This window comes from Dysidea avara, chromosome 12 (genome assembly GCF_963678975.1).
Source record: "Dysidea avara chromosome 12, odDysAvar1.4, whole genome shotgun sequence".
In the NCBI taxonomy this organism is placed as follows: domain Eukaryota; kingdom Metazoa; phylum Porifera; class Demospongiae; order Dictyoceratida; family Dysideidae; genus Dysidea; species Dysidea avara.
In genome coordinates this window covers 12,676,419-12,700,113 of record NC_089283.1, presented here as the reverse complement: position 1 = coordinate 12,700,113, position 23,695 = coordinate 12,676,419, and the positions used below count along the sequence as shown (strand labels likewise).

Genomic DNA, 23,695 nt, shown 5'->3' with positions numbered 1-23,695 from the left:
AGTAGTAGTAGTAGTAGTAGTAGTAGTAGTAGTAGTAGTAGTAGTAGTAGTAGTAGTAGTAGTAGTAGTAGTAGTAGTAGTAGTAGTAGTAGTAGTAGTAGTAGTAGTAGTAGTAGTAGTAGTAGTAGTAGTAGTAGTAGTAGTAGTAGTAGTAGTAGTAGTAGTAGTAGTAGTAGTAGTAGTAGTAGTAGTAGTAGTAGTAGTAGTAGTAGTAGTAGTAGTAGTAGTAGTAGTAGTAGTAGTGTTAGTGATGCAGCCACATTCCAACTTAACGAAAGTTTGTATGCTTGTGTTGTGCTGCTTGAAGACACAGAGTGACTTCAACTAATGTAACTACTACAATCTAGGAAGATGGATCTCCGATAAATATCTAGGACATCGCTTGGAATAATGAAGGAATAAAGTGTGCACTTGTTTTATCATACTAAAGGTAAGGAAGAAGAGCTATTGACTAATCTCAGCACTGCTGACATGCATGGTAGCTTGGGAGCCAAGTATATATCATACAAGGTGTTTGGGAGACTTCTTTAATCATGCACTAAAAGCCAAAGCTAAAAGCATAGATCAAATTGGAGAGTGTGTTTGAAGAATTGGTATTACAATAGGTGACTGAGGTTTCACAGTATTCTAATTGTTTCAGTACACTTTTGGCCTTATATGCAAACATCCCACACTTGCATTGTGTCCTCTTTACGTTCATCAATTTTTGTTTGCTTTGCATAACATAGAATGCACAATTGGTGGTATTAATTAGGGCTAAAACAAATATATCGAATATTCGAATTCGTTCAAAACCATTATTGCAATTCGAAACATCAAAAGATGGCAGACACTAGTAATGAGGAATCTTTGTCAGTCTCTACAACTGCAACAACATCAGACACTGGACTAGAGATGTACCGAAATTCGGATTGGTGATCGCGAGGGTGATCAGATTTATTTACTTATTATTTATACTGAGCAGTCAGCCCTGCTGGTATGCTCAGGAAAAAAAGTTACAATGTAAACTGATTATCTAATTACAAGCTAGTGCAGTAATGTGATTGTAAAAGTAACATAAATAAATCAGAGTCAGAGGTTTCAATAATACTAAATGGCAAGGTGTTCCATTCTTTAATAGCTCTGGAGAAGTAACTGTTCTGATGTGACCTTGTGGATGAAGATGGTATGATGAAATGTAATGGGTAGTATGATCTGGTTGCTCTCGTTGATGATTGAATGGAGATAGCAAGCTGGTGATATAGTTCCTTGTGTAGGACTTGTAATCTAGATATCTTACGACGGGTCTCAAGAGATGGCCAGGATAGTTCACTTAACATTTCTGAGACTGAGCTAAATCTACTATAGTCATTATAAATCCATCACGCTGCATGATGTTGTACCTTTTCTAATTGTTGGATTTGTGTATTATAGTATGGATCCCACACAGCTAAAACGTATTCCATTTGTGGTCTAACCATTGTGAACCTTAACTTTTCTTGAGCAATTACTGAGGTTGTGTTTTAGAGTTTTTGTTGCCTTTGCTATTATGGTGGATAATTGTGGGGACCAGGATAATGATCTGTTAATTAAGACGCCCAGATAAGAATGTTGTTCAGATATTTCTAATATGTGGTCATTCAATACGTAAACATGTGTGATGGGTGAAGAGGTCCTTGTGCACTGCACTACAGCACTTTTGATGACATTAAAGTTCAGTTGCCAGGTGTTAGCCCGTTCAGATAACTCGTTCAGATCTTGTTGGAGCCTGATGGTGTCTTCTCTGCTATTGATTATTCTGTAAAGCAAGCAATCATCTGTGAACATCCGAAGAAGAGAATCAATATCTTTTGTTATGTCATTTATATGCAATAAAAACATCAGGGAACCCAGGACAGTTCCTTGAGGTACTCCTGACAAAACTGGTACAGGGTTTGAAGTTTCACCACCTAAAACCACGCATTGTGAGTGTCTAGTAAGCCAAGATTCAATCCATGTAAGAGTACTGTTGTTAATTCCATAGTGTCTTAATTTAGTCAGAAGTCACTGATGTGGGACCGTATCGAAAGCTTTAGAGAAGTCTAGGAGGATTATATCAATTTGTTTTTGATGGTCAAAAGCATAGGATATATCTTCGGTCAAAGTGATTAGTTGAGTGACACAAGAGTGATTTGATCAAAAGCCATGTCAATTTTTAATTAAAACATTCTGTTGATTAAGATGGTTCATGATGGAGTGGTAAATAATGTGTTCCATAGTCTTAGCACAGATAGAGGTTAAGGATATAGGTCAGTAATTGCTGGCACTACTGCGGTTACCCTTTTTGAATACAGGACAAATATTTAGCAGATAGCCAATCACTCGGTAATGAGCTGGTAGACAATGATTGAGTCGAGATTGAGTAAAGATCACTTGTAGAATTGGAGCAATTTCATTTGCACAATGTTCTAGAATGTATGGTGAAATAAGGTCAGGTCCGCTGGACTTTTGTACATCAAGTGTTGAAAGTAGGTGTTGTATCCCAGACTGTGAGAGGGCATGTCAGGTATGGCATTAATAGTATCACTTATTGCAGGTATCGTCGACAGGTTTTCTTTTGTGAACACTGACTTAAAATGATTATTCAGGGAATTTGCTTTATCTTTTGAACTACTAATAGGTTTCCCATCTACAAGCAAATCGGTAGCCGATATATGCCTTCCATATTAATAGTGGGCACAAACGTTCTGTGAACAGATTAGTTTGCATGGCAAATATGAGTACCAGCTATGAAAAGCCTGTTTGCTCACTACAAACAAATAGAAAGCCCCTCTATACTATTCCATAAAATGCTAAATTATGAGAAGCCATATGACCGCGTGTGTAAGTACTGTTATAATATTCTTACCCAGAACAGTATAGCTGTCACACTTTAAGAACAAAAAACTACACAACAGGAAAACTAAACTAGTAAACTGATCATCTGTGCCATCTTGGTAATTAATCAAAACACGGAGTAATCCGGACAAGGGAGCAAGTATTGAAATATTTGTGGTGCCTAATTGTCTGGGTTATGTAACAGAGATACTATAGGTAGTTGTGTAATATAGCAAAGTTACATCACTTCTGTTTTCTCAATGCTACAAATCATTAGAATATACATCATGCAGTACACCTGTATAGTTCTATTTGATTTTACAGAATATACAGTAATTCAATTGGTATATAATCAGTATCAGCTCTTTTAGGTACAGATTAATTGGATACAACTGAAAAATCCTTATCAGTACACCTCTAGCTAGTAGCTACATCATCAGACACTTCTACTTCATTTCAAAAGCCGCCTACCGAGGTTTTAAGATATCAAATTTTTATAATGCAAATAATAAGAAATAACACATATACAGTGTATTTCAGTATCATGTACCACGGTAGTGGTACATAATAGGGATCAGGCAGAAATTTTTCAAAACACTCTAATAGAACGCACGCCAAAAGCAGCCTTCCGGGCTTTAGATTTTATTTCTAAAACATTCTAGACCTTTCTTTTGTGTTTACAACACTAGCCAACAAGTATTAAAAGTAAGGGAAATGGTTTTAGGTGTTTTTTAAAATTTTGAAAATGGTTAGATTCTCCATCTTCTTCTTTCTTCTTTCTTTCTTGTTTCGCGCGCCTACAGCTCGTAGGAAGTAGATATCAGCCCTAAAAACGTATGGCGTATTTAAAAAACATTCGTACCCAGGTCTGTGTGGTATTAAAATCTTCCCTCTCTAATGCGATTGCGAGATATAGAGCAAGAATCACTCTTCGAGACGCCATTCGATCGAGAAGCCATACAGATGATAATATAGAATTGTTTAAAATTCCATTGCTTTAGCTCACAGGACTAAAATGCATCAAGTTGTATCACACTAAACATTAAACATAACTATTGTTCACTGAAACTCGGGTTTTAGACTTCCTTCATTACGAGACAGTGAAGGGGGTGTGGCCCGCACCTCGTCACTTAAACTATTACTGTACGCCTTTCGTGTATACTTTCTATTATATTCTTCAGCTGTTTACCAGCTAAGAGTCGACATAACAAGGCTTGTAAGCTATTGGAACACACTGGTAAATTTCGAATTGAAAAGGGGTGTGTCCCTTCCGTACGCGATTGAAAAATAAAAAGCGGGATACTCCGTATACTCAGCACTTTAATTGGAGTCGACCACGTTTTGTCAAGCGTGTGTTTTACTTGTGTTGAGATTTCGCACCGCTTCGTTGCAGTAAACGGTCACACTAGTGGATTTATCTACTCGTCAAAGGAAAGTGGTATTGTTTACTGTATTGTTAACTGTATTGTTAACTAATTGTTTATTAAACTTATTTATGTAATTGTTTATTGCCAGTTGATATTACAATGGGTTTCTTTATTAAACAATCATGTACTGTTGAACGTATATTTAAGAAGTAGTCCATGTGCATGGACATGAAAAAAATCATGAAACTAGTGGGGCAAAAAAATTATTAATTTTCAACAAGTAGAATAGGGATCAAAGATTTGATTTTGAAAAAAACTGCGTAAACAAGAAGTAATAGGGATGATAATCCACAAAATTCTATGCATCATCAGTTCAAAGCAAGTTATTTGAATAGTGTACACTCAATTTGCGATTCCTATTTCAACTTGTGGTTAAATTTTGTTAAAATGTTGAAATAGGAATCGCAAATTGAGTGTACACTATTCAAATAACTTGCTTTGAACTGATGATGCATAGAATTTTGTGGATTATCATCCCTATTACTTCTTGTTTACGCAGTTTTTTTCAAAATCAAATCTTTGATCCCTATTCTACTTGTTGAAAATTAATAATTTTTTTGCCCCACTAGTTACACTATATTATAGAATATTCTATTATTCATTCTTGACTATAAACATTCGTTCTCTTTCATTTAGAATATTCGTTTTAGCCCTAGTAGCTACTATTAGTATTGTTAGTAAATTCAAATCAGTTCACCTCATCTAATCTCTCCAAGCTAAATGGCAACTCTCAAGATGATTAAATGTAATCAAATTGTCTGCAAGTACATAAGTATACCTCATACACCTAAAATTACCCCCAATTATCCATGCTTGCATTACTCCCACCAAACTACAGTCTTAGTTGGCATGGTATATCACCATAAGAGGTACAACATATATACATTACGGGGAATCTCCAAACTGATTTTGGTACGCTTAACGTCATAATGATGTTAAGGGGGGAGGGGGGTTCAGGCCATGACGTTATAAATTTTTATTAAAGCAGTTATAGTGTAAACAGCTAGGAATAGAGGAATTGACGTGATTAAGCAGCTATACTGTTTGTAGACTATGTTTTCAGGTAAAGAATATAACGTTTTGTGTTTCTATTGCCAATGCATTGTTTTCATAGTGTGACATTAAGGAGAGGGGGAGGGGGGGTCTGAAGTTAGCATCATTATGACGTTAAGTGTACCAAAATCAGTTTGGAGATACCCCCTTAAGCACTGTCAAAAAGAATTCATGTTAATTGCATATTTTGACTTTAAACTAATGCTTAATTTAGCTAATTTGACTTATTGGGATTAATGGAGTACATTTCAAGTGTTATTCTCTTCCATCGTCGCCGTTGGTCCTCCATTTTGTACGGTTCACTCTTCATCATGTGATAGCGTCTCCAATCACCGTGTACACCTATATCAAACCACTGGGGTTCAGCATGGTTCACTGCACCATTTAATTATGCACAAGATAAGCTTTCGATTGGCACCTAGTTTTTATTGAAACCCTGCTCAAGTAGTTTTATAATTTACTCAATACAAATGGTACTAGCTCACATGAGTCCTCTGGCATATCACACTGTTCATGAATTACACAATCGATTTGACATTAGGTTTATAATATCCTAGACCCATGGATGTTGCTAACTTTGTGATTTGTATATTCTTGAGATGAACAAGCATGATGTAATACTATACTTGAAAGATGTGCGAGGAAGTTTGAAGGGGTTAAATAAATACAATTATTTACATAGTGATATTGTATAAAATCCATACCTTCTTAAAACTTTGTGTAGTTTCAGCTTTGAGTTGAATTGAGTCTGGTTTTCAGTCAACTGCGCAGCCATGCATTGTATACACAATGCCGCTGTCTGGACCAAAGACATGTAGCACGCAACTATAACAATTATACAGTCCCTTTCATTATTAATTCTGTTTGTTAGTGGTGCCATTGTCACCTGTAACAATCATCTACAATGATGATTATCCACCTTAAAAAATGTGCAATAGTAAAAAAAGTGTACAAGGAATTCATTTATTCCAGTTTTATCGCTACAGGATAAGTACAGTCGCTACTAAATCGTACAAAAGACGCTACACAGCGATTCTGCCATATGACAATGACAGCAACGAGTGGCTCCATAAACCAACATCTCATGTGCACACTATATTAAAGATTTTTATGGTACAATTCTTTTGCAAACTGATATAGCAAATAATTAAGTAAAACGTATGTCTTTCTTATTCAGAGTCTACTGGCTACTGAACTTCTTCCTACAACGATCTGCCATATGTTTGCTGCATGTGTATACTGCAACAATCACACAATGCTGAACTACAGAAGGCACCAATCCCATCAAACTCCCATAGGTTGAAGCAAGTCCAGTAAGAACTGTGGGAAGCCAAGCTACTTGGGCAATTGCAGTAGTGGCACCAACAATAACAGCCACTTTAGAAAGCTGTGAACGCTGATCGCTGCTACGGATTATGCCTTCTTTGCTGAATTTGTAGAAGTAATACAGGTACACCGAAAACAAGCCCATCTGTACTGCCTTGTTAAATGTAATACAGGCAGTGGCAGTAACAAAAGGAACAACAGAGGCATTTACATGTTGACAAGGACCAAATTGTGGTGTCACAGGATTTCCAGTGATAAAATGATAGCTGATGACTACTACACCAAATAAAGCCAGTGTTCCAAATATATACATGAAATAATTTCTCAGCATATGTTTAGGCATTTCTGATCTTAGGTTGTCACTGCGGTGCATCATTTGGGCAACACAAGCCAGAATACATGTTGCACAAGCCTCCCTAGCTACACGCGATAGATGGTATATCATCGTAAGGATTTGGCACAGGAACAAGGAGATAGTTGTGAATGGCGCTAAATACATAACCTTTGAACTGGTGTAGAATGTCAGCAAACTTGTAGTATAGATGATTAGTAGTTGTCCCAGTGTAGTGCGCATTTCTTTGAACATCAAATGCAAGACAAGAATATAGGCATTCATTAGAGCAATTAGTACATGTAACACTTCTTGTATAATAGCAATTACTTGATCATCATCAGCTGGCACACAAGGTTGCTCATTCTTACTCTTAACAACTACCAGAGAAGTTTGGTTACCTTTCACAGTCACCACCAGTAGACTATCAGTAGTGTAGACAATATCCAGTTCCTCTCCAGTATCGATTATCATGATGGTACAGTCATCAACCAGGCAGTACTGTAGGGTAGTGACTTGTTGGAGGTAATCTATGCCAGTAGCACTGCCATCTGTTGGTGGTTGATCAGGAGAACATTGTTGATCATCTGGTGATGTGGCATTAGGAGCAACAAAAATCAGGACAACAGCCAGGAGAGCAACAACCAACATCTTTGTTCAGTACTAAGACTAAAAGTACTGACTATTAATTCATATCAATGATCAGCAGCAATTCAAGAAGAAAGGCTTCAATAACAAGCTGTGAGAATGCTACACATATCAGCTTTTGACACAATGTGTTTGGTGAAATTGCAATTGCAATCCTAACTGAAGTCAATACAATGGTACACTGATATGTATTTCTCTGATCCCCAAAGCTACAAGACCACACTTACTCAGGGAAAAGATAGGCACAATGTACAAGAATCCACATAGGATGAACAACTGTATGCCAGACATCATAAAGGTTGTAAATTAGTGTTTTTGTGTGTAGTGTAAAATATAATATGTATTTTCCATTGAAATAGGAATGGTGAGATTTTTTGATCAGCCTGTTCCACCAAGCTGAGGTTATGCAAAGGATATACAACAGATATTATATTTATTTGATGCATAAAACTTGGTGTTTTGGAAACTTTTAACCTGGAAATGCTTGATATTACAAATCCCATACATATGTGATTATATATGTAGTATTACTCATATTAGCATTATTTGGCTTCACGGATGTACAACAAAAGGCGATAAAAACTATATAGCCATGCTTACTGAGTCCTTCCCCATGTCCATGACCTATTTTCTGCTTCATTTTTAACCTGGAACAGCCCAAACTGGGCCGTGTTGTCTTGCTCAAATGCCATTCTATACACAAAGCCATAAAAGTTCACATTATGAAGAGTTTGTTTTGCTCGTGTAGATAGATTATTGTTAATCAAATCTGTTGTATTAAACTCAAAATAAGCCAGGAAGCTTAACCTGTGCACAAAGGGTTGCTCCTAGATGGTTTACTGAATTTGTTTTTGTAAAAGTGTGTGTGTGTGTGTGTGTGCTGGGCCACGTTGGTGTTGTTGTTTCCTTGAGCAAAAAACTTTATTAGTCACATTGCTCCAGTCTACCCAGCTGTTAAAATGGGGACCTGGTGTAAACTGGGGAAGCAGCCCACCCAGCTGTAACATCAATGGGTACCTGGTGTAAACTGGGGAAGCAAATGCTCAACTGTCCATGTCTCATATAGCAGTTGAAGGTCCAGGTGGGAGTTTGGGTGCCCACACCTTCAGTTGTGAGACATGGTACAGCCTCCTATGGGTTATTAGTCCTGCACCAGGAGGGCATGCCATGCACTGCTGAGTAGTGCACAGGTGCCCCAGTGCTGGCCACTGGGCAGCGTGACAGTGTAGTGTGTGTGTACCTACCTATCTACCTATGTTTGTCCGTACATACCCACATGAGCAAAATCGTTAATGGTAAAAAGCAGCTTGCAAATAAAAAGTAAAAGTGAAATGAGGTCTGTATTAAACTTTTGAACAGGTGAACTTTGCTCTGAGGTGGTTTCTTTCTGGCGGTCTGAAATACGGGTGTGCAACTCTCCTCAGAGTTTGTGAATTGCCTTCCATTTGGGTTCTACAGGCGTTTAACAACTGAAAAACAATGGTACAAGCCTCGTAGACTACCAGGAATTGCCTATTCTTTCAAGTTAGAAGGGGCATATCCCCTACGTATGAGAACAAAAATGAAGAGCAGCTTTTAGGCTTTTTTTTAGGAATAAACATGATAGTCAAACTATAAAACAGTTTGGAAGATACTTCTGTGCGTAATATGTTGTTAAAAAGTGGTTTGTTTAACAAGCACTTCCTTAGCAGTGCATAGAAACATATGTATCTTTGGGGCTGCTGCTGGCAAGTCAAGCCAAGTGCTACACATGCTGGAGCCTTGAACTCAAAGGGTAAGCTGTCCTTTTCACTGTTCCAACTGTAGGGTCCATTCTCACTAGAACTACCCTGTTCTAAAAGCCAAAATGTTCCTGGGAGCTATCTACCTACAGTAGGCTGTATGTTATACAGTACCTCTTTGTCTGACTTTTTCCTCTGTGCCCTCCTTGTTCAAGGAGAAGTCCAGTACCTTTGTTCCGTACAAGCTAGTAGCTAGTAATATATAGTGTTTGTGGTTTATGATTCATTTTGAGGGTGCCACCAGATGGTGCCTTATCCACATTGATGTCACGACTAAAAATGGTGACGATAGTGTAGGGACTTTACAGGGTTGTTTTGGGAGAGATGGCGTTTCGCTATGATAGTGTTTATACACTGCAGCAAGGGGTAAGGTGAGGCACACACACTTACTTAACCCATAGACTTGCAAAGAACTTTTGGGGAATATATGTTTACACATTATGGGCACGCACGGCAATGTTAGGTGGAGTAACTTAAATCTTATAACCTAAATCAACACATTGTTCAAAAGTCTGTTCACTGTGCTACTTGGAGAAGGTTAAATGAACACTGTAGCTACAGTGGCTTACTTGTTATGAAGTGATGAACAACAGCGAGTCACATCTCTGTGTTTCAAAATTCTTGCCACGTTCGATACTCATGTGAGTCATTATATGGCCTGATAGCAAATTTTATGGTGAGACAAACAGAACTTGTTGATATGAACAACCGCCATTGAGTTATGGATCATTTTATAAAGGTATGTAAAGGGTTTGCGTGTTTCCTAGCCAAAAAGGTATTTACATGGCTAGCTTTGGCCTCAGTGTTTTTAGCATTAGGGAAAACCCTTGGTATCATTTTATTCCTTGTTACATCACAAGACATAAATGCATAGCCATAGGATGGATGCTTCAAAAGTTACAGCGCTTTGTGTAAGGCACATGTATATTTGAGCCGGTTTTCTGGCCTATGTGGGTTTTTTTGTATTGTATTAATGCTTTACAGTGACCAGCACTGAAGGTCTGCAGCAACATGTGCTGCAGCCTTAGGATTAAACAAATGAGTGCAGTTTTGTATCCATATCAAAACCTTGGTCTGGTGGGATTATTTTGCATTGCAAACCAAGTTCATTTGGGTTAATTACTACGAATGAAAACGTGATGAACTCCCCACACTAACACGGCCATTATTATGAATTATTATGACATCAATGCTGATAAGGCCTGTTGTCTGTGGGAAGCCATTGCATACAGGCTAACCACTGACCACAGCACTATAGGATTCCTTCAATGTGATTTACCCAAGAAGGCATATATATACTAGGGCTGGGACAGAGCTTCGAATGCTTCGTGGGTTCGAAGGTTAAGTAAACTTCAAATTATAAGAGTATCCTTTGAAGCTTCGTAATGCACTCATAGTCTTTGAAAGTATTACAAATAAACATCGTTATCCTCAATTCAGCTGCTTATTCAGCTGCTTCTTGCATGATCGATGTTCGTCTATTCGCGATCGATCTTTGTGTGCCATGCCAACTTTTAAACTATCGCAGTTTAGTTTGCTACCGTAGTTGTAGCCTTAAAACACCTTATAAGGTGATAGATAATGCATCCATGGAAAACGTCCCTTTAGGTGCTTACCTGTGCATGATAGCAGTATAGTGGACACGCCCATTTGTAAATGATTGATCGCATCATTTAATACCTCTGCTATGTACTTTCCAAATGCTTACAAACTTTTTAAATAGGATAAAACTTAAGAAGGATGTGCATAAATACAAGAAAACCAATAACTTGAAAGCTAACACCGAAGCTTCGAATGTTCAAACATTGTATTAGCGAATATTCTAAGGTAAATTTCACTATTCGTCCCAGCCCTAATATACATGTACTACATTGTCCCTACTATTTAAAATTTCCTAATTTTTCTTATATTTGTTTGTAAACTTTTTTGTCAATTCTTACAAAAAGAAGTGAAATCCACACAAAACTTGAACAGCCAAGCTGTGAAAAAATGGTGCGGCCCTTAAAAATCCTGGGTGAATAAGTTGTGAAATCAAAGGTGGCTGTCAAGAAATGGCTGCAATGATGTTAATGGTAATAAATTTTAATAATGGCTGTGTGCATTGTTAAAACTTGTTAGCATTAACATCATTGCAGCAATTTTTTGGCTGCCCACCTTTGATTTTCACTTTTTTTTTTTGCCCCAGGCTTTTTAAGGCCATACCATTTTTTCACAGCTTGGCTGTTTTTGTATGGCCATGGTTCACAATAGAGATTGCCTATGTTTTTCCAAAATCCTAATAGAACATTCACCTAAATACTACCTTGGAACCCTTAAAAGAAGCCTTAGAAGTGAAGTTTAGGTCTACTATAGCAAACATGAAATCAAAAGGACCTGATAAAAGTCAGTTTGTGGGGTGAGGGGTAGGGAGGTCATGTGAATTCAAAATAGTATTGCACAAACACTGAAAGAATTTCACGTGAGTCAATAGTCTCTGTACTAAAAGTAGAGGAAGGGCGCAACTAGGCACGATATGTTCTACTTTACTTTTTGTTTGCAACAATATGATTCTCAATTGAAAAAACCAAGCCGTTATGGTGAAATGGGGCTTATAGTGATGACGATGCATGGCAGTCATGGTTTTCACGCCAACAGTAGCAATGATTATAATAGGATTGTTGTTGTACGATCCGGTACTTCCAGCAGGTATACAGTACCACTGTATCAAGACACACGGTAGTGTGTCGTGCGGCCCAAGAAGCCGGCGCGCCACACCGTGATCAAGACACACGCTAGTGTGTCGTGCGGCCCAAGAAGCCGGCGCGCCACACCGTGAGTATATTGACAGGAAGAACGAAAACGTCATTTTCACACCTTTGTATCTCGGTGTTCACTTATCTGATTGGAATCAAATTTGCTACACAGTTGCCCGCCAGCCAAGGGAGTCTACATTCCAAATTTGAAGGAAATCGCTCCAGCCATTTCCGAGATACGAGCTGCCAAAGTTTCGTTTTTTTTTCTTCGTTTTTTTTTTCTTCTTCGTCTTTTCGCACACTTGCAAAAATTGCTATAACAAGCAAACGCGTACTCCGATCGCCTTGAAATTTGGCACACAGAAAGGGAGTCCAAAGGCGAATCCTAGCATCAAATTTGGTACAAATCCGATGAATGGTTCAGGAGTTATTACCGATTATTCGCGTAAAACAAGATCGATTTGTTGTCACGCCTACTGGGTAAACCGCTTCATGGAATGAGTTGAAAATTGCTATGTAGATGGAGTAACCATCGTAGGAGTGCCTTTTGGTGGTTTGAAAGGAATCGAGATAAAGACCACGGAGATATGACACAAAACCCAACCTGTGTCACAATTACGCGATCGATTTTTATGAATAAAAAGTATTAGTTTTCACGCCTACTAGGCAAACCACTTAGAGCAATGAGCTGAAAATCGGTGTATAGCTGGAATAATCTTCATAGAAAGTCCTTGCAGTAGTACAGAAGAATCGGATTACAAACCACTGAGTTATGATTCGAAAGCCAACTCCGTGTAGCAAATGCGAGATCGAGATACTCTAATAGAACAGTCACCCTAATAGAGCATTCGGCTAATTTATTTACTCCATTATAGAATTTTATTACATCACAAGTTATTCTGTAGGGAGTTCAGCTGCAAACAGTTAATCTTATAGACAGTTCAGCAAGAAGACAGTCACCATGTGGAGAGTTAAGCAAATATACCACTATAGAGATTCAGAACATTACAAGTCACACTGAAGAAAGTTCAGCTATAAACAAGTCATGCACTGTGTAGAGAATTCAGCTACAATTAAGTCACTCTCTAGAGAATTCAGTTACACAGAATTCAGCTACACACAAGTCACTGTGGAGAGAGTTCTGCTACAAACAAATTACCCTTTAGAGTGATCAGCTACAAACAAAACACTTTGCAGGGTGTTCAGCTGCAACAAATCAATTAATTACCTTTAGAGCGATCAGCAATGAACAAATGAACACAAATCTACCTGTAGAGAGATCAACTAGAAACAAATCACCCTGAAGAGAGTTCAGCTACAAAAAATCACCCTGTAGAGACATCAGCTAGAAACTAGACACAATGTAAGGAGTTCAGCTACAAGCAATCACCCTGTAGAGAGTTCAGCTAAAACAAATCAACCTGCAGAGAGATCAGCTACAAACAAATCACCTTATAGAGAGTTCAGCTACAAACAGATTACCTGTAGAGAGATCGGCTACAAACAAATCAACCTGCAGAGAGATCAGCTATGTACACACAAATCAACTTGTAGAGAGATCAGCTACAAACAAATCACCCTGTAGAGAGATCAGCTAGAAACTACACACAATGTAAGGAGTTCAGCTGCAAACAAATCACCCTGTAGAGAGATCAGCTACAAACTAGACACAAAGTAAGGAGTTCAGCTACAAGCAAATTACCCTGTAGAGAGTTCATCTACAAACAAATCAACCTGTAGAGCAATCAGCTAGAAACAAATCACCCTGAAGAGAGGTCAACTACAAAAAATCACCCTGTAGAGAGATCGGCTACAAACAAATCAGCCTGTAGAGAGTTCAGCTAAAACAAATCAACCTGCAGAGAGATCAACTACAAACAAATCACCTTATAGAGAGTTCAGCTACAAACAAATTACCCTATAGAGAGATCGGCTACAAACAAATCAACCTGCAGAGAGATCAGCTACACACAAATCAACTTGTAGAGAGATCAATTACAAACAAATCACCCTGTAGAGAGATCAGCTAGAAACTACACACAATGTAAGGAGTTCAGCTACAAATAAATCACCTTATAGAGAGTTCAGCTACAAACAAATCACTCTGTAGAGAGATCAGCTAGAAACTGGACACAATGTAAGGAGTTCAGCTACAAGCAAATCACCCTTTAGTGAGTTCAGCTACAAACAAATCAACCTGCAGTGAGATCACCTACAAAAAAGCACCTTGTACAGAGTTCAGCTACAAACAAATTACCCTGTAGAGAGATCGGCTACAAACAAATCAACCAGTAGAAAGATCAGCTACACACAAATCAACTTGTAGAGAGATCAGCTACAAACAAATCACCCTGTAGAGAGATCAGCTAGAAACTAGTCACAATGTAAGGAGTTCAGCTACTAGTAAATCAGCCTGTAGAGAGTTCAGCTAAAACAAATCAACCTGCAGAGAGATCAGCTACAAATAAATCACTTTATAGACAGTTCAGCTATAAACAAATTACCTTGTAGAGAGATCGGCTGCAAATTAATCAACCTGCAGAGAGATCAGCTACACACAAATCAACTTGTAGAGAGATCAGCTACAAACAAATCACCCTGTAGAGAGATCAGCTAGAAACTAGATACAATGCAAGGAGTTCAGCTACAAGCAAAATCACCCTTTAGTGAGTTCAGCTACAAACAAATCAACCTGCAGTGATATCACCCACAAAAACGCACTTGTACAGAGTTCAGTTACAAACAAATCACCCTGTAGAGAGATCAGGTAGAAGAATTCACCTTGTAGAGAGTTCAGCAACAAAGAAACCACCATGTAGAGAGTTCAGCTGCAAACAAATCATCCAGTAGAAAGATCAGCTAGAAGAAGTTACCTTGTAGAGAGTTCATTTACAAAGAAACCATCATATAGAGAGTTCAGCTACAAAGAAATTACCCCGTAGAGAGTTCAGCTAGAAGAAGTCACCTTGTAAAGAGTTTAGCTACAAAGAAACCATCATGTACAGAGTTCAGCTACAAAGAAACCACCTGTACAGAATTCAACTACAAACAAATCACCCTGTATAGAGATCAGCTAGAAGAAGTTACCTTGTAGATAGTTCAGCTACAACAATTCACCCTGTAGAAAGATCAGCTAGAAGAAGTCACCTTGTAGAGTGTTCAGTTACAAAGAAACCATCATGTAGAGAGTTCAGCTGCAAACAAATCACTCTGTAGAGAGTTCAGCTACAAAGAAACCGCCATGTAGAGAGTTCAGCCTCATACAAACCACCTTGTAGAGAATTCAACTACAACAAATCACCCTGTAGAGAAGAAGTTACCTTGTAGAGAGTTCAGCTACAAAGAAACCACCATGTAGAGAGTTTAGCTGCAAACAATTCACCTGTAGAGAGTTCAGCTAGAAACAAATCACCCCGTAGAGAGATCAGCTGGACGAAGTCACCTTGTAGAGAGTTCAGCTACAAAGAAACCATCATGTAGAGAGTTCAGCTGCAAACAAATCACCCTGCAGAGAGTTCAGCTACAAAAAAATCACCCTGTAGAGAGTTCAGCTAGACGAAGTCACCTTATAGAGAGTTCAGCTACAAAGAAACCATCATGTAGAGAGTTCGGCTATAAAGACACCACCATGTAGAGAGTTTAGCTGCAAACAAATCACCTGTAGAGAGTTCAGCTACAAAGAAACCATCCTGTGGGGAATAATGAGCATGTAATAAATATATGTATATAATTTGTATAATTACTAATAAAATCAAAAATAATTGAAGTACTAAAATTCTTCTTTAAGTTCTTTTCTTCTTCCTGTGGTAAAGAAAAAAACACATGGGTTAAAAAAGCCCCAAAGCCAGCCATAGGCCGGCTTTGCAGTATACAAATACAAAAAGAAGTGATATCTAATCAAAAACAGCCAAGCTGTAAAAAAAGGTGCGGCCCCCATAAAGGCCATGGTGAAAAAATATGTGAAATCCAAGGTGGCGGCCAAGAAATGGCTGTGATGGTAGGTTAATGGTTACATTTTAATAACGGCAATTGAGGTGAATTTTGTGCCGCTTGGTCTTGGCACCAAATTCACCTGAATTGTTGTTATTAAAATGTAACCATTAACCTATCATCACAGCCATTTCTTGGCCGCCACCTTGGATTTCACATCTTTTTTCACCATGGCCTTTATGGGGGCCGCACCTTTTTTTTACAGCTTGGCTGTTTTTGATTAGATTTAATATGACTAGCACTTCATAGTGCACATTTGGGCTTCAACACATCATGACTGCTCTGGTATGACCTTAAATATCCTGTGGTTGAAATATAGGTAATGATGGATGTTATCATAGTGAATGGATGATGAATGGATGTTATCATTGCAATAGGTCATGGACATGAAGAAAGACATAGAAAGGAAAGGTATGTAGTTTTATCACCAAAAAGTGCACAGGTTTTCTTGTAGATATCAGTGGAAAAAATTATAATAACAAAATGGCATATTTCAGCTTTCTGAAAAAGCACTTTTATCAAACCTCTGAGACCCTTTTTGTGTGGTTTTCCTAGATAATAAGCAAATCTTGTGAATGTGATAAAACTAGTTTCAAGTACCATGTTTGGTTGTGCAAGCAATACTCCATAGTGTCAATAATACATTCTTTTATTTTTTATCATAGCCTTATGGCAATGCATGATCAGCTGGAGGTATGACTGCAGACCACAGCAAGTGTTGGGCCAAAAGAAGGAGACTATGTCCATTCCTGGTTAGTGAACACATTATTAATCCTGAGTATTAATTATTAATGTCAGCTGAAGGTCATGCAGCAGTGCTTAATATTAAACTTAGATTGTTCCATTGTGGGAGGGGATGGGATTTAGTTTATTAGGCCTCTACATACTCTCTTAATTGATTTGCACAAGCAAATTTAGTTCATACATCTTTCATGTAAAGTTTGCTAGTGGTTTCAGATTGTATTCCATTGGTTTGATTATCAGACACCAAAACGACAATTATGTAGCTCTCTTCAGACAGCCACTGTATTAATGTGCAAACTGAAAATTAAAAGTCCCCACAGGCCTGAAATAAACCACATGATCCTGGCAAATTGTTGTAACATTACTAAACTATATAGTCATGTATTGCAATGAATAATGGATTAGAACTACTAAGTGTGATTGTACAAAATTGATTCAAATCCAATGATGGGAAAAATCCAACTATCTAACTCCACCATTGAGTATGCAGACAAGCCTCAAACTCAATGAGGCTGGTTGTGAAATGTGTCATGGGGTGATGTGTCAAGCAATTCCTGGCCTCTGTAAATTTTGAAGCTGGTGTTACCAGCCCCCCACTCTCCATCCCAGTCTGAGTATATATAATTGTGATACTAGCCATATACTACAATATTAAGTCAACAGGAAACTACTAGTATAGTGATGCTCTGAAATGAAGGACTGTGGTAAAAATTTCATACACAATGGTAGCTCATGATCACTATATACCCTTAGTGAGTAATGGCTAAATCTTTACAACTTCTATAACTAGATTAGTTTTCCGAAATCCAGTCGTATAATGACAGACAACTATTCTATCATTCATATATAGAATTTGTTGCTTGATTCTGCATCAAACTTTATAGTGGAAATGAACTGGGAAACAACTAATGTGAGTATCTTTACAGTGTAAGCTAAATAACTGTAATCACTATAATCTCTTCATGAGTGGTGAAGAAGCATGGCTCACAACTTCATATGGCACTACATTGGTACCTGCCCCACATGCAGGGACCACATTGTAATGATAACCAAGCATTAAATGTCAGTGCCATTCATACCTGCAGCATGCATGGGGATATTATTTTTAAAATGAGTCTTATACCATCATCCTGCAAAGTATACTAAAATTATGGGAAGCATGCAGGTACTCCTGAACCTGCAGAATTGCAGTAAGACAACTGTAGTAACTGCTTAATTGTACCTGCCCTACAATGCAGCACTGTCAATATTGTGTGTTATATGTTATGCACTTAAGTCTATGTGCAGGACTATCTCCACATAATGTAATGGAAAACAAGCATTAAAATGTATTACATGTATACAGATGTCACTTTAAAGAACATGAGGCTGTCTTACACCATCCTGCAAGTACGTTGAGATGATGTGAGCATACAGGTAATTTTAAACAGCAAAGCTGTGTGTAGCTAAATCAGTAAAGATAATCATTGGATGCAATATGGTCAGACAGACAGCTTTATTATATGCTATATAGTATATTTAAATATTAGAAAAGAAGTAGGGATCCAAGAAATAAAAAGTAGTGAAACAAGAGATGAATGTTACAGCATAGCTATGTGAGAACTGAAATCCCTACATTAGCATGTTACAACAATTCTTTTGTTCAATGCCAAATTCCCACCAAGCTACAGTAATACTACCATTAATCTTTTTCCTTTTTATCGCTTGGATTCCTATTTCATTTTTAAAAATACACTAGTTTGTTTGGTTTTTTTTTGTTATAGCATACATCTATACATGCGTGACTGTTCCATTAGGGTGACTGCTGTATTAGAGTATCTCAAGTCAGCTCCTCTTCTTCTGTCAGCTGATTCCTATGTGGGTGAGTGAAATCATGTATGCATGAACATAAAAATTACATTTTTAACATACTAGTGTGATGTACCAATTATCTTGGCTGCACTGGTCTGCATAATAGTATAGTGGCATAGCCCCCAAAATTGGCAATATTGTGCACTTTTTCATAAAACCATGAAACTTTTTACATAAATAGTACTCCTCATGACATGTAATTTTAGATATAGTGCCATCGCTGAGTTGACCTTTGGTGACCTTTACGACCATTTTTGTACAGAAAATTGATCATTTTTGTCTTTAACTCCCTGAGGCAGTAATTAACTTGTTAAAACATGGTACCAAACAAAAGATCTTGCTGATAGAAGCAACTTGGTTTTTATTTGAAGACAATAGGTGATTTCATTACAAAGTTATGATCATTTTTACTAGTTGCAAATTTTGATAAATTTACCTGCCCTCGAGGTGTGAATTACCTGTGGGCAGATAATTATGCATAAATGTATCAAATTTTGCAGCTAATAAAAATACTCATAACTTAAGAATGAAATCACCTATTGACTTCAAATAAAAACCAAGTTGCTTCTATCAGCAAGATCTTTTGTTTGGTACCATGTTTTAACAAGTTAATTACTGCCTCAGGGAGTTAAAGACAAAAATGATCAATTATCTGTACAAAAATGGCAGTAAAGGTCACCAAAGGTCAAATCAGCAATGGCAGTATATCTAAAAATACATGTATTGAGGAGTACTATTTATGTGGAAAGTTTCAAGGCTTTATGAAAAAGTGCACAATTTTTGGGTTGTGCCGCTATACTATAACACATTACCGTGTGTTTTAATTTGTATACTATTTCTGAATGGTAAAAATGAGGTCATGTTTGGAACTTATTAGACATGGCCATTATATCAACGTGAAACTTGCTGAATATTTCAACTGTCTTCTGTTCAAACTGCCTGTCCCATCCTATTATACCACCAGGACAAATGGTAGGAACATTTGGGATTGTAGTCATTTTTTTATCTAGACATACTGTCCTGTCCCACACTTACTACCTTCTGGGGTACCTTAATATGGCATGTGCAGTATTTAAAAACATTCGTGCTGGTGTGGGTGCAGACTGATATGCCTACACATAACAAATTTCTTATGCACCTTTTTGTAACTATATAAGGAATAAAACAAGTTTCATTTGAAGGGTTTCTCAATGTGTTGGTGGATTTGCTCTTATTCAAAAATTCATTGTTTCTATAAACAATAGATAACTTTATTCCTTATTGAGTTAGAGGAATTTACACAGAACCAGAGCCATACAGATGTTCAAGTTATTTGAACACCAGGAAGTTTTCGAGGATTTGAAGCACCAGGTGACAGGTTTGGAGAAGTTTTTGGAGTTCACAAAAAAGATTTTATTGTGCAGTCACTGTAAGTATGCTTGTATTCTTATCTTTGACCATATTTAGCACACTTTATAAAATGTGCCAAATGCACAAATTAATTCTATGTGAGACATGGTACAGGGTATTAGTTCTGCCACAGGATTTACCTGCATTTTACCCTGAATGTCCACCCTAGTGTTGCGGGTAGGTGTGACCCAGTCTAGTTAGCCCCTTGCCTACTAACTTTTAAGAGAGTACAAGACATATCTAGACACAAGTGTGTAACAACCTGTGACCAACGATGATTGGTTGCGAGAAAAATTCTTCAGGATAAGCATCACCCATTGGATGGCTTCCTTCCAGTGTGTATACCTTGTATGGGCTTACCAATTTAAAGTGTAAGTGAACACAATCCTGTGCCTGATTCCTGACTAATGATTTTACTGATTTAGGTGGTGGTTAATTCACTGTACTACTGTGCAGCCAATCATGGGATAAATCAGCTTATTGACAGATCAGTGACCATAGGCATAATAATTGTGTGGTAATGAATATGTTTGAATGTTCTGTGTTCACTCAATAAACTCTCTCCCTCCCCCACCAAACTTTGTATTAGTAGGGAAAAACAATTGAACATAATATCAACAAAATTTCCCCTTGCTAAATGCTGGTTTCCAGCATATGTTCAGAATGTCAGAGAGCAGTTTGGCTTTAATCTTTAATTCAATTATCATAATATGGCCTGCATTCATGTACTGTGAATAGTGTCTAGCTAATAGACTGATTTCATCATCTTTAGATCTTGATACACTGGTTATTGTTACCTGCTGACCAAGGGTATTATTTTCAATGAGACAATTTGTCCAAATAAAAGTGTTATGTTATTATTATATTACTATGTGGGAGCTTTCTGTAACTTAGTTACCTCTATATACATTGTGGGTATTGAACAAATTGACAATTAGCTTGTGTCTCATCTCAAAGATAAAGTGCTGTTACAGGTGCCTGATGGTTACTTGTAGCTAAATACAATAAACTTTTACGTAGATGTGATGGTGTGGTTGTTTAACATGCCAAACGGTCCAATGCTGTGTGTGGTCACGGTGTCCTTTTGTTCAGTAATATATGTGGTCAGTGCTGGCTCTCAGATCAATACCATGTGAGGCCATTGCATGTAAGCAGCTTGGTGTATGTTTGACCAGTAGGAGTGCAGATCTACGAAGCTGATGTGATTGTTCACAGTCAACATCTCCATCCTGTAATTGCATGGGACATGATAGTACTGAGGGCTCCATAGGTTATCATATCATGTAAGCTATGAGATAAACAGATTAGCTTGCTAGTTATATGATTTTATAAAAAGATAAAACTTAAAGTGCCAGCATCACTGTCAGAGGGGACTGTAGTACTAATTGGTAGTAGTGGCCACAAAACCCACTCTAATTGTTATGTACACTACACCATATGGTATTTAGTCACTGTTGGTAGTTGAAGTTGGCATTTTTTCTGTTCATGGTGAAACAATCTGTCTAGCAGAAAGTTCTGACTAAAGCACAGTCAGTACTAGGTGGCAATAAATTGAAGTGAGTGTGTTTGAATATTTCTTTCCCATTTTTATGCTTGCAAGAAAGCCATATATGTTAATGTAGCTACATAGATGGGTAAATACTTAGAACTTTTATCTGTAAGAATAGTAACGTGTATACATTGTAATAGAATCCTACAAGGCTTATGGAGGGTGTTATGAATGAACCTCTTGTTGTACCTGATGTTGTGGAAGAAGTTGAGGTTTGTACTATTAGTGGATGTTATATTAGTGGAGATGAGGACCCTTATTCACAAATAGACTTTACAAATATTGAACATATACTGGACTTTAGTTCATGTTATTCTTCACCTAATAAGACCACTAAAAGTCTCCCTCAACAGACACATCGGAGTAACAAATGTAGTGCTCAACATCCAGCAAATAAGTGCAAAGAACCAGATAAAAAATTTCTGTGCAACGTGTGTGGGAAAAGATTTATCCGATCCGCTTATGTGAGGCGGCACAAACTGCTTCACAGTGGTGAAAAGCCTTACAGGTGTCATATATGCAGAAAGCCATTTTCAAGAAAAGATCATTTACATTCTCACTTACCATGTCATGAAAAAGAGAAACAACATTGTTATGTTTGTGGTGACAATTTTTACGAAATAAAAAAATTCATAGAACATTGCAAATCACACGCTGATCACGATTTTTTTAAAGTTTCTAGAAGAGCAACTATCTCAACTAGTAAAATTATAGAGGAAGTGCAAAGTTTCACTGCAGAGGCACCTGTTCCAGCTTCTAGTCTTACCCAATATACTCAGTCTACTTTACAACACGAGGTGCCTGTATCACTAATAAACAACCCATCTATTACCTCATCACAGCCCATATATCAACCACTGTTCCCTCCCATGCCAGCTCAGTCAGTTGGAAGTGGGCTTCTAGCAGCTTCATTTAATCCTTATATTTTATCGTATCCAATACAATCAGATATATCTGTTCCAGTAGTCCTCAGCAATCAGCAAGTAGTACTGTGCTATCAATCACAGTGTTGACTTACTATCACATGTTACCCCATCCAATGCATATCTTAACTAGAGTGTTGTAATACTTATCTTTGTAATTGGTCAAGTACCAGAGTGTATATTTTTAATGTTTTGTAAAAATTTTAGTAAATCGTTGTACATTACCTCATCATGATCATAATTTTATTCATATTGATTATAATGTCTTTCATTTGCCTGCCAATACTTGTGAATGGTTACATGTAATACGTTAATATTGACCTTTGTTACCACAAGATGGCAAACTGTACAGTAAAGTATTATCTGGTTTGTTTCATTGTTTGGTGTGAGATCACATAAAGAAATTTGTCTGTACATATGTGTGCACAGACTAGTTGTATTGAAATTGCCGTCCCACTGATACTCTTTGTAGTAGAGAGTTGGACAATAAATCAATATTTCAATTAAGGTAATAATACACACCAAATGATAATTTTAATATTGAAATACTGCAAATACTGATAGAGAATCGTTGGTATAAACATTACAAGTCATTCCAAAGGTGCAGCTGCCATGGGGACATATATCGCTAAAGACAATGACAATCTGCAAGAATGAAGATCACAGCATCACACTGCTGGTGCTGTTTTGAGGCAAGGAATGAAGCTAGTCTTTTGTAGCTAAGTAATTATAATTTCTGTAGGTTTGCTCATAATTCTTAATGCAGAGAACATAGTGCCCTTTCTATATTGCGACTTTGTGAGCACATTGTTCATAATTAAGTCCTTTGCTTTACTTGGCCATGAGACTGGAAACAACAGGCATTTCTCCCATATAGCCACAATATGGAATACTTCCGGTCACAACAATCTCTATTGAGTTTTTAAGTTTGAGTCACAGCATGCTGTCTCGTAGCTGTCTGTTTGTTTACATTTCTTGCTAAAGCGCCAAGTGGAACATGATACTTCATGTTCATGCCTTACATTTCTCCCATGTATCCATGGTACTACCTTCCATAGGTAGCTACATCACCATTGCCCAGTGAATGACAATGTAAATTCATTAACATCACTTCAG

The 23,695-nt window shown here is 37.5% G+C and overlaps 2 protein-coding genes across 7 annotated transcripts in view; one reads left to right on the top strand and one right to left on the bottom strand.

Moving 5' to 3' along the window:
- The window catches only part of LOC136240816 (cryptochrome-2-like), a 55,724-nt gene that overhangs the window by 20,605 nt on the left and 11,424 nt on the right, over positions 1-23,695 (bottom strand). The window lies entirely within an intron of this gene.
- Positions 4,665-22,850, top strand: LOC136240358 (early growth response protein 1-like). 5 transcript variants are annotated; one of them, XM_066031311.1, is made up of 5 exons: positions 4,666-6,428; positions 6,493-7,918; positions 16,443-16,534; positions 16,789-16,875; positions 21,797-22,850. In XM_066031311.1, exons 4-5 carry the CDS (start codon positions 16,819-16,821, stop codon positions 22,667-22,669), a joined length of 930 nt encoding a protein of 309 aa, XP_065887383.1. In that variant the 5' UTR covers positions 4,666-6,428; positions 6,493-7,918; positions 16,443-16,534; positions 16,789-16,818; the 3' UTR covers positions 22,670-22,850. The 5 variants fall into 5 exon arrangements, with proteins under 5 accessions (XP_065887386.1, XP_065887383.1, XP_065887384.1 ...); XM_066031312.1 differs by having other exon boundaries at positions 4,666-6,765; positions 6,815-7,918; XM_066031313.1 differs by having other exon boundaries at positions 4,666-7,918; positions 16,501-16,534.